Source organism: Panthera tigris, chromosome E3, assembly GCF_018350195.1.
Source record: "Panthera tigris isolate Pti1 chromosome E3, P.tigris_Pti1_mat1.1, whole genome shotgun sequence".
Classification (NCBI taxonomy): domain Eukaryota; kingdom Metazoa; phylum Chordata; class Mammalia; order Carnivora; family Felidae; genus Panthera; species Panthera tigris.
The window spans coordinates 19,789,939-19,802,893 of NC_056675.1; the positions used below are offsets into that span (position 1 = coordinate 19,789,939).

The 12,955-nt window shown below is 50.3% G+C and overlaps 2 protein-coding genes across 3 annotated transcripts in view; one reads left to right on the top strand and one right to left on the bottom strand.

Moving 5' to 3' along the window:
• Positions 1–2,053, bottom strand: part of KATNIP (katanin interacting protein) — a 193,290-nt gene extending 191,237 nt beyond the window's left edge. The window contains 1 exon segment of the mRNA XM_042972321.1: positions 1,990–2,053. Coding sequence (XP_042828255.1) covers positions 1,990–1,996 — 7 coding nt within the window. The 5' untranslated portion in view covers positions 1,997–2,053.
• A 145-nt stretch (positions 2,054–2,198) lies between these two features.
• Positions 2,199–12,955, top strand: part of GTF3C1 (general transcription factor IIIC subunit 1) — a 75,629-nt gene continuing 64,872 nt past the window's right edge. Inside the window, exons 1-4 of one of the 2 annotated variants that reach the window (XM_042970895.1) lie at positions 2,199–2,496; positions 4,991–5,200; positions 11,459–11,635; positions 12,266–12,409. In XM_042970895.1, the coding sequence (XP_042826829.1) occupies positions 2,276–2,496; positions 4,991–5,200; positions 11,459–11,635; positions 12,266–12,409 (752 nt within the window). In that variant the 5' untranslated portion in view covers positions 2,199–2,275. The remainder of the gene's footprint in view (positions 2,497–4,990; positions 5,201–11,458; positions 11,636–12,265; positions 12,410–12,955) is intronic. The other variant, XM_042970894.1, reaches the window with a different exon arrangement.

Genomic DNA, 12,955 nt, shown 5'->3' on the forward strand with positions numbered 1-12,955 from the left:
CTTGAGTTTAACAGCTTATATGGTAGTTATATTAACAAATGTGATTTTTTTTATATCATAATGACATTCTATTTGATATTAATAATGGAATTTTTAAAATGTCAACATTTGGAAGATTTGTATAACTCGGTAAATCAACATTTCCTAAATGACAAACATTTAATGTAACAAAATCATACATGGGTAAAATATCCAACCAAAGGGCATGATAAACCAATGGATTTTAATGCAATAGAGTATAAAAGTTCACCAATATGGTTTCAGATGCCACACTGTACATAACCTTCAAGAATTACAACTTGCTAAGTCTTGGTGTAGCATCAAAAAAGAATGGTATTTGAAAAGGCAATTAAAATAGTCCCTACTCCAACTACATATCTGTGTGAGGCCAGACTTTGCTCATATACATCAGCCAGAAAACACATGTTTGGTTGCCAAAGCCGAAATGAGAGTCTAGCTATTTTCTATCAAGCCAGACATTGAAGAGATTTAAGAAAATGTAAAATAATGCTACTACTACTCTTCCTACTGCTTTTGGGGGCGGGGGTGCAAAGCTATGTTTCATTAAAATTATTATTTATATTCAGAAGTAATGGGTTCATGGTTATTTTTAAATAAGTTGATAAGTGAATGTTTTAAGATTTTCTCAGCTTTAATTTCTGATATGGTAAATTTCACAGATCTACATAAACAACACTCTTCTGAGGTAAGAGCATAAAGGAGTCCTGAGACCAAAAACATTTGAGAACTGTTGTTCTGTAGAAACATTACATTGATCTTCCCACAAGGCAAACTGCAAATGACATTTTACAGTACCTCTGAAGTACAAAGGGCAAAGCGTCTTTTAAGCGCACATCAGATTATTCAATTAAAAAAAAAAAAATCCCACACTGCATTAAGTGGATATCACAAAGGAACAAATCCCTGTTAGTGGTGAAATGAGAAAACTGATCTGGATTCTAGCATAGACCCTAACAGTCTGTCTAAACATTAGTCCTCCTATCTTCAAAATGAGATCCGAGTAGCCTATTTTTAGATTGCTTCCCATGGTCGATTCTCTGATTCTAATCAGGGACCTCTAGACAGTGGCCCACAGGCTCCATCTGGCCTTCAGACTGATTGGCTGTCCCGGTATTTAGAGAAGTGCCCCAGGAAAATAATAGGTTGGAGCCGAGTGAGACGCTTTCCTTTCAAAAGGCGAATTGATTTTCAGTCGCAGCCCAATCCAGCCCGCCAGACTTGTCCCTACAGATATCTGCATTTGCAACTTCTGGAACGAAGGGCCTCTGAAACCCGTTTCAAATCTCAAACTCCGTAATTTGGTTCCAGAGGCAGAGAGAGTGTCTGGCTTTCTTACCCACCCTGCCACTTGTGGGCTGTTTGGTTAGGGGCAAGTTAACTTCATTGAGCCTCAGTTGCTTCATTTGCAAAACAGGAGAACACTACTGACCTCAAAGGGCTGTTCTGAAGCTTAACGAGGTGTTGCTTGAGAGAGCTTACAGAGTTCCTGGCACTGGACAGTACTAATTATTCTCAGCAGAGCTCATAAAGAGAGTATGCCCTAGAATTCCCCCACCCACCTTACCAACTCCCTTTTCCCACTAGCTGACGACCGCACTCCCCAGGGTGACGCTTACTCCCGCACCAACTCCCAGATTGCACAGTTCCACATCGGAGGAAGACACACAGGACCCCCTCGCCCTCAGACTTCTACTTCTCCTTTCCACTCTAAACCTCTTCTGAGCCCCCAGCCTGTACCGGGTTCTTACACGACCACAGCTCTGCACCTTGGCCAGATCACTGACCACTCCCCCCGGCCTCTTCTGGCCATCCCGGATCACTAAGGCTCCCTTTCCCTCAGACCGGAGGCCACCATGGGTCAGGAAGTGGTGGTCCAGGGCTCTCCGGCCTGGGATTCTGTCCGGGGAAGCCTCAGGAGAGGTGAAAGAATAACTGCCCGACCGCCCGGAGGGGCCCACGGACACTCACCGTCCATCCCTAGAGGCGGCGGTTCCGGGTGCTCGAACCGGAAGCGGCCCCTACACTGTTTGCAGTTCCCCTGGTTACTGCGGGGTTCCGGACCAATGGCGGTGGAGATCCAGGGACTGAGCCCGCCCCCAAAGGGAGTGACGTAGCATCGGCGCTCTGGAACTCCTCCTCGGATCTCTAAGTCCATCCCGCCTCTCAGGGCTGCCGAAGGTTGTGCGCAGGCGCGCTGGAGGGCCTTTAGTGTCCTGGTGCGCAGGCGCCGGGGGAGCTGCCCACCGAAGTAGCAATGGACGCGCTTGAGTCGTTGTTGGACGAGGTGGCCCTCGAGGGGCTTGATGGCCTGTGTCTGCCTGCGCTGTGGAGCCGTCTGGAGACGCGAGTGCCGCCCTTCCCCCTGCCTTTGGAGCCCTACACGCAGGAGTTCCTGTGGCGGGCCCTTGCCACGCACCCGGGCATCAGCTTCTATGAAGAGCCTCGAGAGCGACCCGACCTCCAGCTCCAGGACCGGTCAGCGGCCTGGTCCTGCGGCGGGCGGGCGAGAGGGCGGGCGCGGAGCCCGGGGTCCGATGGCTCTGGGAGGGGCCCAGGTTCTGACGGGAGGGGGTGGGAGATAGGAGTGGAGCCCGGGGAGGACCGTGAGTCGTGGGGGGGGGGGGGGGGGGGGAAGCCTGGGTGTAAGGCTGACTGGGGGTTCCTCGGGCCTGGTAGAGCCCGGGCGTTCGATGGAGTTGAGGGTTATCTCATGATGTCCCATTATGTCCGTGTGGGTGTTGGGTGGTGGTGAGCAGGACCGGCGGGATATTCATCAAGTTTCAAAGAGTACTCTTCTTCCGTAGTGGTTAGGAGGTGAGTTCAAACCAAGGCTGGAGACCGATGAGTTCAACCACCCTTTCTGGGGCATTCGTTCAGTGCTTGACTGGAGAGCCTAAGTCAATTAGACATCTGCATAACAGCAACCTTAATAATAATAATAATAATAATAATAATAATAATGGCTAGCATTTATGGAGTGCTTATTTTTGGCCTAGTACTATACCCTAAGATCCTGTTCTGGGAGCTTCAGGAGACTGAACTCACTTGATCCTCAGCAGTAGGTACTGTTATCTTCCCCATTTTGCAGAGGAGGAAACTGAGCCTTCGATTAAGTAACCTGTTCAACGGTTACAAAGATTATAAGTGACTCACGTGTTGATTTGAACGCAGGCCATCGGTCTGTAGCATCTGTGCTCTAAAGGCATATTGTGAGAAGTTCCCAGAGGTAATACTGTCCAAAACAGGACTTAAAGATTGGATTTAGGTGGGCACTTGGCAGAGTATTCTGGACAGGAAACCGCACATGTGAAGCCTGCAGGAGGAGAAATATGTTAAGTTTGGTTGAAGTGTAGGATTGGAGGTGGGGAATGAGGAATAATGTTTGTCACATGTATGCTTGTTGTGAGCCGGGACTGTTCTAAGATCCTGACATAGAGTGAGTTATTTAATTTTTACAAAAGCCTTAGAAGAGAAGATTGAGGCACAGAGCGTTTAAGTGACTTGTTTAAGATCATCTGCTAGCAAGGCCAGAACCCCCAATTTGAATCCACGAAGTCTGGGGTACAAAACCCACTCTGCCCTTCGCTCAGTTGGACGGGAGAGGGATTTGGGTGGTCTTTTAATCCACTTAAATAGCTTATCCTTTATCGAAAGGGTAGTTAGAAGCCACTGAAAGGCGAGTCAGACTAGGGGCAAAGTGTGAAGTTGAGAGATTTTAGTAATCCAGCCACAAACAACCAATCGTGGTTTTGCTTACCAGGGCGCAGGTGAAAATAAGAGAAGCAGGTGGGATGAGAACCTATGAAACCAGAATAAAGAGGATTGGGTGACTGGATGTGGGGTATAAGGAGAGGTGGGAGTCAGGGATGATTCCTCTGGTTCCTGATATTTGGGTACCTGAGTGAATACTGATGCCCTGCCCTGTTGGTAGGGAACACAGAAGGGCAGCACAGTGGTTGAGTCTTGGGGGAGGTGGGGAAGATGTTGAACGTACTTTGAGACACGTGGAGTTTGAAGTTCCTTTGGGTGACCCTAGTGGAGATTCTGTTTAGTAAACATGTGGCTTCATGCGGGGCGGGGGAGGGGGGAGCAGGCCAGAGAGGAGTCATCCCGTATGGTTGGATGTTTAAGTTGTAGGCCAGGATTCTCCCTGGAGGCCTAAGACATGGCCCTGAGGTGCACCTACGTGGAAGGGCTGGATGAAGGACTAGGAACCTTCCAAGAAGCCTGGGAAGGTGTGGCTGGAGAAATGGAGGGTAGCAGTTCAGAGTGGTGTCCTGACAGATAGATGGCAGATGTGACTGGGGGTTGGAGGGTTACACAGTGTAGAGATCACACAGAAGGCAAAGGAGGAAAGGGCCAATAAGCTTAAGTGGGATTTAGCCTCAACTGGACTAGAGGAGGATGTGAGCGAGGTTTACAAGGAAAGCTTAACAAAGTTGGCTGACTGGATAAAGGAAGAAACCCAAGTCAAAGATGTCTCCATGACATTGATACGACACAACTGGGAGAGAGTGGAGAGGAGGGACTTTATCGGGGGCGGGGAGAGGCAGTTATAACTTTGCCTTTGATCTCCTTGAATTTGAGGCGTTTGGTAGACAAGCGAAGATACAGGGTCAGTGTTTGGAGGGAAAAGACAAGACGTAGGATCCCAAGGTGAAAATTGTTAACGTACAGGCACCAGATTTGAAGGGAAACCAAAAGGCCACGACTTGGGCCAGTAGGATGGTTCTGGTTCCAGCATTCAGCTTCTTAGGGTGGATTTGGGGGACCCTGGGAAGGCCTGTGTTCTTTGCGTTAAAAAGGCAGGAATGCTGCTCTAATCTGCATTTGCAAAGTGGGAAGACTGAGTGAGCACATTCTCTCTCTCTCTCTGGTCTCAGCAGGAGGTTGTCAGAAGAATGTGGCCCAGTATGTACTGTTTCCGGAGCTGATTTGTGGTTTGGTATTTGTGCCTTCCCTCTTGTAGATACGAAGAGATTGACTTGGAAACCGGAATTTTGGAGTCCCGGAGGGATCCAGTCGCTTTGGAGGACGTCTACCCCATTCACATGATTTTAGAGAATAAAGATGGCATCCAGGGCTCTTGCCGGTACTTTAAGGAGAGGAAAAACATAACCAATGACATCAGGACCAAGTCTTTACAGCCCCGCTGTATGATGGTGGAGGCCTTTGGCAGGTAACTGATCTGCACCGTCAGAAACTCATGGGAATCCTCCTGCTTTGGAGTCGGGTGCACAGTCAGAGCGCTGAGTCTCGTCAGCCCTTTAGGAAGCCTCTGCCTTCTTCGCTCGGCTCATGTTGCTCAGGGACCTGCCTTTCTCTTTCCCTCGTATCCACAGTCCTGGCATGGTTGGGCAGAGCAGGAGGCTATCATTTGGATCACTCTTTTTTTTTTTTCAATGTGTTGTTTATTTTTGAGAGAGAGCACAAGCGGCAGTCGGGGAGGGAAAGGGGAGGGGGGAACAGAGGCTCTCAAGTGGGCTGTGCGCTGATGGCAGCGAGCCCAGTGTGGGGCTCGAACTCACAAACCATGAGATCGGGACCTGAGCTGAAGTCAGCCACTTAACCACCTGAGCCACCCAGACGTCCCCTGGATCACTCTCTCGTCCCCTGGATCACTCGTAGGGACTGGGCCCCCTGCTGCCCAGCGGTCCTTTCCTGAGTCTCCGGCCGGACCCCCGGTTTCCCAGAGTGGTCCATTCCACCTGTTACCTTCTAAGCCTAGCCCCACTCCCACCTCCCTCCCCGATTCACAGAACAGGGAGAAGCTGCCAGTGTGAACTCTCCTGACTTCCATCTTCAACTTGCAGCTGTTACACATCTCTTCCTCCCCCACCCCCACCCCCCAGCTCAGAGGTGACCAGAAACCATGTCACCAGGACCAGGCCCTGTCTAGGGCCTCCCTCTGCTTCTCTTCCTCCTCCTCTGCCCATCCCCCTTCCCGCCCCCCAGCCCAGCTCCCTGTACCTCCTGCTCTTTCCTGCCTCTCTCAGGAAGCTCATCTTTCTCCATCATTTTCTTTCTTTCTTTCTTTTTTTTTTTTTTTAATGTTTATTTGTTTTGAAAGGGAGGGGCAGAGAGAGAGGGAGACAGGATCCAAAGCAGGCTCTGTGCTGACAGCAGTAAGCCCGATGCGGAGCTCAAAGTCACAAACCTCGAGGTCATGACTTGAGCTGAAGTCAGATGCTTAACCAACTAAGCCACCCAGGTGCCCCTTCTCCGTCATTTCCAACTTTTGGCCTTTCTGCTGGTACTGTTTCCTCAACCCTGACGTGACTCACACAGCTTACAACAGGGCCTTCTCTTGACCTCAGATCCCCTGTGACCATAGATCTCTCTTTCTCTCTGCCGCTTGTAGGACCAAGCTTTCCAGAAGAAATAGCCACTCTCACTCTTTGTCCCCTTCACCTCTGCCCTCTCAGTCCTGATGTCTGACTTTATTACTTCACCGAAATCTTATCCCCGAAGATTCCTAGTAACGAGCCTGTGGACACTGTAGGGCCCTTAACCTCCTTGCCCCCTCCGCCCCATCAAGGACTTGTAAAGCTTTTGTCCCATGGCTTCCTGCTTTATTTTCCTGTTCTAGCCGATCCTTACCAGTTCCCTCATGGACTCCCCGACTTCCTTCCACCCCTTAAATGTTGGGCTGCTCCCCAGGGCTCTGAGTGCTCCCCAGGCGTCTGCCAGGTGCCGTGTGTGCAGCTACAGTAACCTCTCCCTCAGTGCGCCCACAAGTCAGAGCATCACTCTCCTTCACCCCAAACTTGCCTCCTCCTCCATTTCCTGCCCCTTTTGTGTCTTCCCTCTGCTCCGGAGGATTCCCACGCGCCTGCCGTGTGAGACGCAAACTTGGGCCCCTTCTCTCTTTCTACGTTCAGCTGGCCGCCGAGTCCTGTGGACTTGACCTTCTGGCGTTTTCTCAAACGCCCTTTGGGCTCAAAATAGTACAACAGTCTCTTATCTCCCTTCTTACTGTCTCTCCTCTTCGGAACTTTCCACACTGCATGGAACATTTTTCTCTAAGATGGACTTGCGGTGGAAAGTGCCTTGGTCACTCAGGACAGATATCAGACTGGCCGCGTGTCCCCCACAGACATGCTTTGTTTAGCCAGCATGGTGGTTTGTTTGTTTTCAATTTTATTTCGTTGCTAATATTTAAAATCTGGATTTCTGCCTCCTCTTAAAAACATTACAGGATCCATGGGGCGCCTGGGTGGCTTGGTTGGTCAAGCCTCTGACGGCAACTCAGGTCATGATCTCCTGGTTTGTAAGTTCGAGCCCCGCCTCGGGCTCTGTGCTGTCAGCAGAGTGCTTTGGATCTTCTGTCTCCCTCTCTCTCTGCCCCTCCCGACTTGTGCTCTCTCTCTCTCTGGGACTGTGATTTTCCCTTGGTATTTAGGCCAGAACCATGAGCCATGTCCCACCTAGTGCTGCCCACCCTGCTGAGTGGCCCATCAGGCTCCATATGCCTACCCGCTGCCCACCCAGCTCTCCCCCCATAGCCCTCTCTGTGCTTTGGCCCGAACACGCCGGGCTAATCTTACTCAGGGCCGCAACACATGTTGTTCCTTTTGCTTAGAGTCTTCTGCCTTCAGGACTCCTGGGGGGCTCGGTTGGTTAAACGTCTGACTCTTGATTTCGGCTCAGGTCATGATCTCACGGTTCGTGAGATCGAGCCCCTATTCGTCGGACTCTGAGCCGACAGCGCGGAGCCTGCTTGGGATTCTTTGTCTGCCGCTCCCCGACTCACGCACACTCCTCTCTCTCTGTCTCTCTCTCTCTCTCTCTCTCTCTCTCTCTCTCTCAAATAAATAAACTTAAAAAAAAAATTCTGCTTCAGATCTTCACATCTCCACCCTCTTCTCTTCATTCAGCCTTGGACTTGGCTCCTCAAGAAGTATGTCCCTGTTGCCCAGACATCATCGTATTACTCACGTCAGTACCAAAAATGGTCTTCAGTGTTTATTTACGTCACTCTTTCCATACCAGACTGTAACCTTGAGGGCGGAAACTCTTGTTTGTTCATGGCTGTATCCCTAGGATCTAGACTATGCCTGGCACCACATCGGCTCCTGAGAGTGCATGTTGGCCGATTGACTATCCTGTTGGTCTGGAAGTTCTAACCCCTGACCTGTGGCATGGCATCCAAACTCCCTGGACGGCACTGCCAGGCCTTCTGGGATGTGGACTCGCACTGACCTCTCGGGCTCTCCTTCCTTCTGCTTTCCAGCCTGCGACCCCACACCAGGCTTCCCGGCCGGGCCATTTGCCCCCAGGACAGGCGCACTGCTTCGTGCCTCCAGAAACTTGCAGGTTCTGCTTCCTTGCCCTTCACCGCCCCCGCCCCACCCCCCCGCCCCCAAGCTTAGTGCTCACTCAACACCCCCTCCTGTGAGAGCGTTCCCTAGTTACTGTGCGTGTGCTCCGTTCACACGCGCAGCTTAGATGGAATTGGGCTCTGGACGCATGCCATTTCCTAGGTGCTCTCTGGCAGCTGTTGGATCATAGCATAATCGCTCACTTTCTGGACTTCCTCCTCCAGTGGACTGTGAGCTCCTTGAAGGTGGACACCGCTTTTATCTATCTTGGCATCTCTGGTACTTTACATTGTGCTTAATCAGTATTTGACATCCTGTCTGGTGACCACACTCAGCATTTTAAGCCTAGCAGGAGTCCCTTAGTCAGCTAATTGGAACTGTCGGGATTATGATAGTGCAGCGTAGTAAACAAATCTGAGCCTGTGCGAAAAGCAGCAAACCTGTTCCCCAGTTTTCCAGCTTTCTTTTCCCAGCTGGCCTCTTCCAGTTTGACTTAATGAACCTGTTTTGGACGAGAGAGCAAAGGTCCTAAGTCTGTGATGTGCAGACACAGGAAGTGGACTGTCTCTTTCATGGGTGTTCGCAACCATTCTCTCTGAGGATGGATTCTGCCGACTTCCATGACTCTACAGAAGACTTATTTTAGGTCGCAAACAGTGTAAGGTTAAAAGGAAGACAACCTCTTCTTTCATCTTTGCCCCAGTTGGTGGTAGAAGTGAAACCAGCCAGCGTGGGGTAGGAAGAAGGAGAACCGTCAGCCTGAGGGATGTGATAGAAGAAATCCGTTTCTCTGCCGAGTCTCCATCACTTAAGTCTGAGACTCCACCCACTGGGCCTCATCTGCTAATTTAAGCCGACATCTTGGGCAGATGGGCCCACTCCATTCACATACTCTTGGGGTCCAAGCCCTGGAGCAGAGATCCCACGAGGGTGTGCTGGCAGAGAACCCCTCACTCACTCACTTCTTGGCATCAAGATACCCCCACTTGGAAGCGCTCCCTTTCCCAGATGAATGCATCACTGAGGGTCCCTGTATAAGAACTCATGGACTACCAACCCCTCAAATCTGGGCCAGCATCTAATTCTTCTTAGCTCTGTTGTTTACACATCTAACCACAAGGCCTGTCTCCCATCAGTCACTCAGTCTGAAATGCCTTGCTAGGACGTATTCTTGGCCTCTTTATTATTTTCACACCTCAAGTCACTAGGAGGAGCTGACGATTCTTCCAGGGTCTGGTCTTCAACAGAGTACAAATCCGCTGATTAGCCAGTTCGGTACAGACCTACCTCGTCGTCCTGCACTTCACAGATACTGCGTTTTTTAGAAATTGAAGGTTCGTGGCAACCTTGCGTCAAGCAAGTCTGTTGGCACCATTTTTCCCAACAGCATTTGCTTGCTTCGTGTCTCTGTATCACATGTCGGTCATTTTCTCAATATATTTTCTTTCCTTTGCTTTATTTTTTTTTAATGTTTGAAAGAGAGACAGAATACAAGCGAGAGAGGGGCAGAGAGAGAGGGAGACACAGAATCTGAAACAGGCTCCAAGCTCTGAGCTGTCAGGACAGAGCCAGGCGCGGGGCTCGAACTCACAAATTGTAAAGACCATGACCTGAGCTGAAGTTGGACGCTTAACCAACTGAGCCACACAGGCGCCCCAATTTTCTCAATATTTTGAACTTTTTCGTTCAAATATATTTTTGTTCAAATATATTTGTTATGGTGATCTGGGATCGGTGATTACAGTTTGGCGAAGGTTCAGATGATGGTTCGCATTTCTTAGCAATAGTATTTTTTAATTAAGGTACACACATTGGTTTTTTTTTGGACGTAATGTCATTGCACACTTAATACACTACAGTATAGTATAAACATACTTTTATATGCACTGGAAACCAGAAACTTTATTTGACTAGCTTTATTGTGATACTTGCTTTATCACAATATTTGCTTTCTTGCGATGGTCTAGAATTGAACCCACAACATCTCTGAGGCGTGCCTGTATTTTTGACTCTGAAGCTTATCTGTCCAGTTCAGTAGGCTAGTTTGCTCACTTAACAAATACTCACAGAGCCCCGACTATGCACTACAATCATACTAGGCACTGAAGGTGTCCTAGTGAACAGGTCAGTACCATGTGCCTACTTTTATGGCACTTAAATTTGACGGGAGGAGATGGACAAGAATGTCTGCCAAAAAAAAAAAAAAAAATGACCTTTAAAAAAAAATTTTTTTTACGTTTATCTACTTTTGAGAGCGAGAGAGAGACAGAGCACGACTGGGGGAGGGGCAGAGAGTGAGGGCGACACAGAACCCGAAGCAGGATCCAGTCTCCGAGCTGTCAGCACAGAGCCTGATGCGGAGCTCGAACTCACCAACCATGAGATCATGACCTGAGCCAAAGTCAGACGGTCAACTGACTGAGCCCCTGAGGCATCCCCGAAATACGACCATTTTTTAGAGTGCCGGGTGCTGTAAAGAATTATGACAATGGCCAGGTAGGGGATAGCTGGGGCTACACCTTCAGGAAGGCCCGAGGAGGTCATGTCTAAGCAGTAGCCCTGATAATGAGAAGGAATCCGTCACCTACAGATTCAGGGAGGAGCCCGGGCAGAGGAAGCAGCTCATTTGAGGACCAGCAGGGCCATGGAGGGTGCGTCAGATGTACCAGGCCCTGCTGGGGAGTTTGGGCTTTGGTCTGAGTGTCCTGACGAGACCTCGGAGGGCACCACATAAGGAGAACACAAGGTTGGCTCTGTTCACCCCAAATGCTGCAGTCTGGACACTGAAAGCGCCTTAATGGGGGGGATTGTAAAGCTGTAAGAAGCAGCACAAAATGATGATTCTCTAAGGTTCAGGGTTTTGTTTGTTTTTTTAAGTTTGTTTATAAATAAGTGTGCAGGGGAGGGGCAGGGTGAGCAACAATCCCAAGCAGGCGTCATGCTCTGCACTGAGCCTGACGTGGGGCTCGATTCCATGAACCGCGAGATCATGGCCTGAGCGAAAAACAAGAGTCTGATGCTTAACTGACTGAGCCACCCAGGCACCCCCTGTTTTTTCATATTTTCTTCAAATCACTTAAAGTTATTTCTTCTGTGTGGTCGTTTCTGATCCGCAGGTGGGGAAAGAGACTGATCATCGTCGCCTCCCAGGACATGCGGTACAGGGCCTTGATAGGCTTGGAGGGTGACCCCGACCTGAAGCTCCCTGACTTCTCCTACTGCATTTTGGAGCGGTTGGGCCGGTCCCGGTGGCAAGGCGAGCTCCAGCGTGACCTCCACAGCACTGCTTTCAAGTAAGGGGATGATTCGCTTGACAGGGCTCCCTGATGATTGTGCCCTGCCCCCCAGCCTGTTGACCTACCTCCTTCCCCGTTCCTCTCAGCCCTGCCACTGGGGCAGTCTGCAACCTATGCTGACTGGGAGTGCAGGGCTTTGTGTATGAAGAGACCCTGGAGTGGTCCTATCATTTAGTATCTAAACCAGACATTTTGAGAGTGGAGAGTGGGGCCCCAGGGCAAGGCCAAGGCAGTGGTCATAAATTGGGACCGCCGGGCAAACCAGGATGTATAGTCCCCCTAGTTATTGGCCACTACAGGATTGGGCACCTGTATTTGATGGTGTCATCGCTGACCCTCATCGTCGCCCACCCCACCGTCTGTCCCGTGCCCATTTCCCTGGGCCTCCACCCCCATCCCCCGTCCGCCTCTGCCGGGGACCTCGGCTGTGCTCTTAGGCTGAAGCATGGCTGTTGTTTTCAAGGCCGCTGTCTCACAGTGACTGTCGTCGTAGAGTGGCTGGGTAGGACTAGCCAGTGCTACAGTGTGTGTCTAGCACTGATGTTCAGGTGAGAGGCCCTCTGCGCTGTTGGGAGAAAGCAGCCAGCAAAGCAAAAATGACAGAGCCACGCTCCTCCTCTCCTCCAGGGTTGATGCCGGGAAGCTCCACTATCACCGGAAAATTCTGAACAAAAACGGGCTCATTACGATGCAGTCACATGTGATCCGATTACCCACCGGAGCCCAGCAGCACTCGATCCTCCTCCTCCTGAATCGGTTTCACGTGGACAGGTATAGCGTGTGCACGCCAGAGCACTCCGTTCTGCCCTGCGCGTTAGGCCTTTACAAACCATGGAGGCTAAATCACAGCACGACTGTAGCTTTTTACTTTTATTGATTTATGTTTTGCTTTTATTTTAGAGAGGACGAGCACACACGTACATGCGCAAGCAGGGGAGGGGCAGAGGGAGGGAGAGAATCTTTTAAGTTTTTTTTTAAACGTTTATTTTTTTTGAGAGACATAGACAGAGCACAAGTGGGGGAGGGGCAGAGGGAGAGGGAGCCACGGAATCCGAAGCGGGTTCCAGGTTCTGAGCTGTCAGCACAGAGCCCGAAGCAGGGCTTGAACTATGAACCATCAGATCATGACCTGAACCAAAGTCAGGACGCTTGACCGATTGAGCCACCCAGGTGCCCCAAGGGAGAGAGCCTTAAGCAAGCTCCACGCTAAGCATGGAGCCCAATATAGGGTTCGATCCCACAACCCTGGGACCATGATCTGAGGCAAAATCAAGGGTTGGATGCTCAACCAACTGAGCCACCCCAGGTGTCCATGAC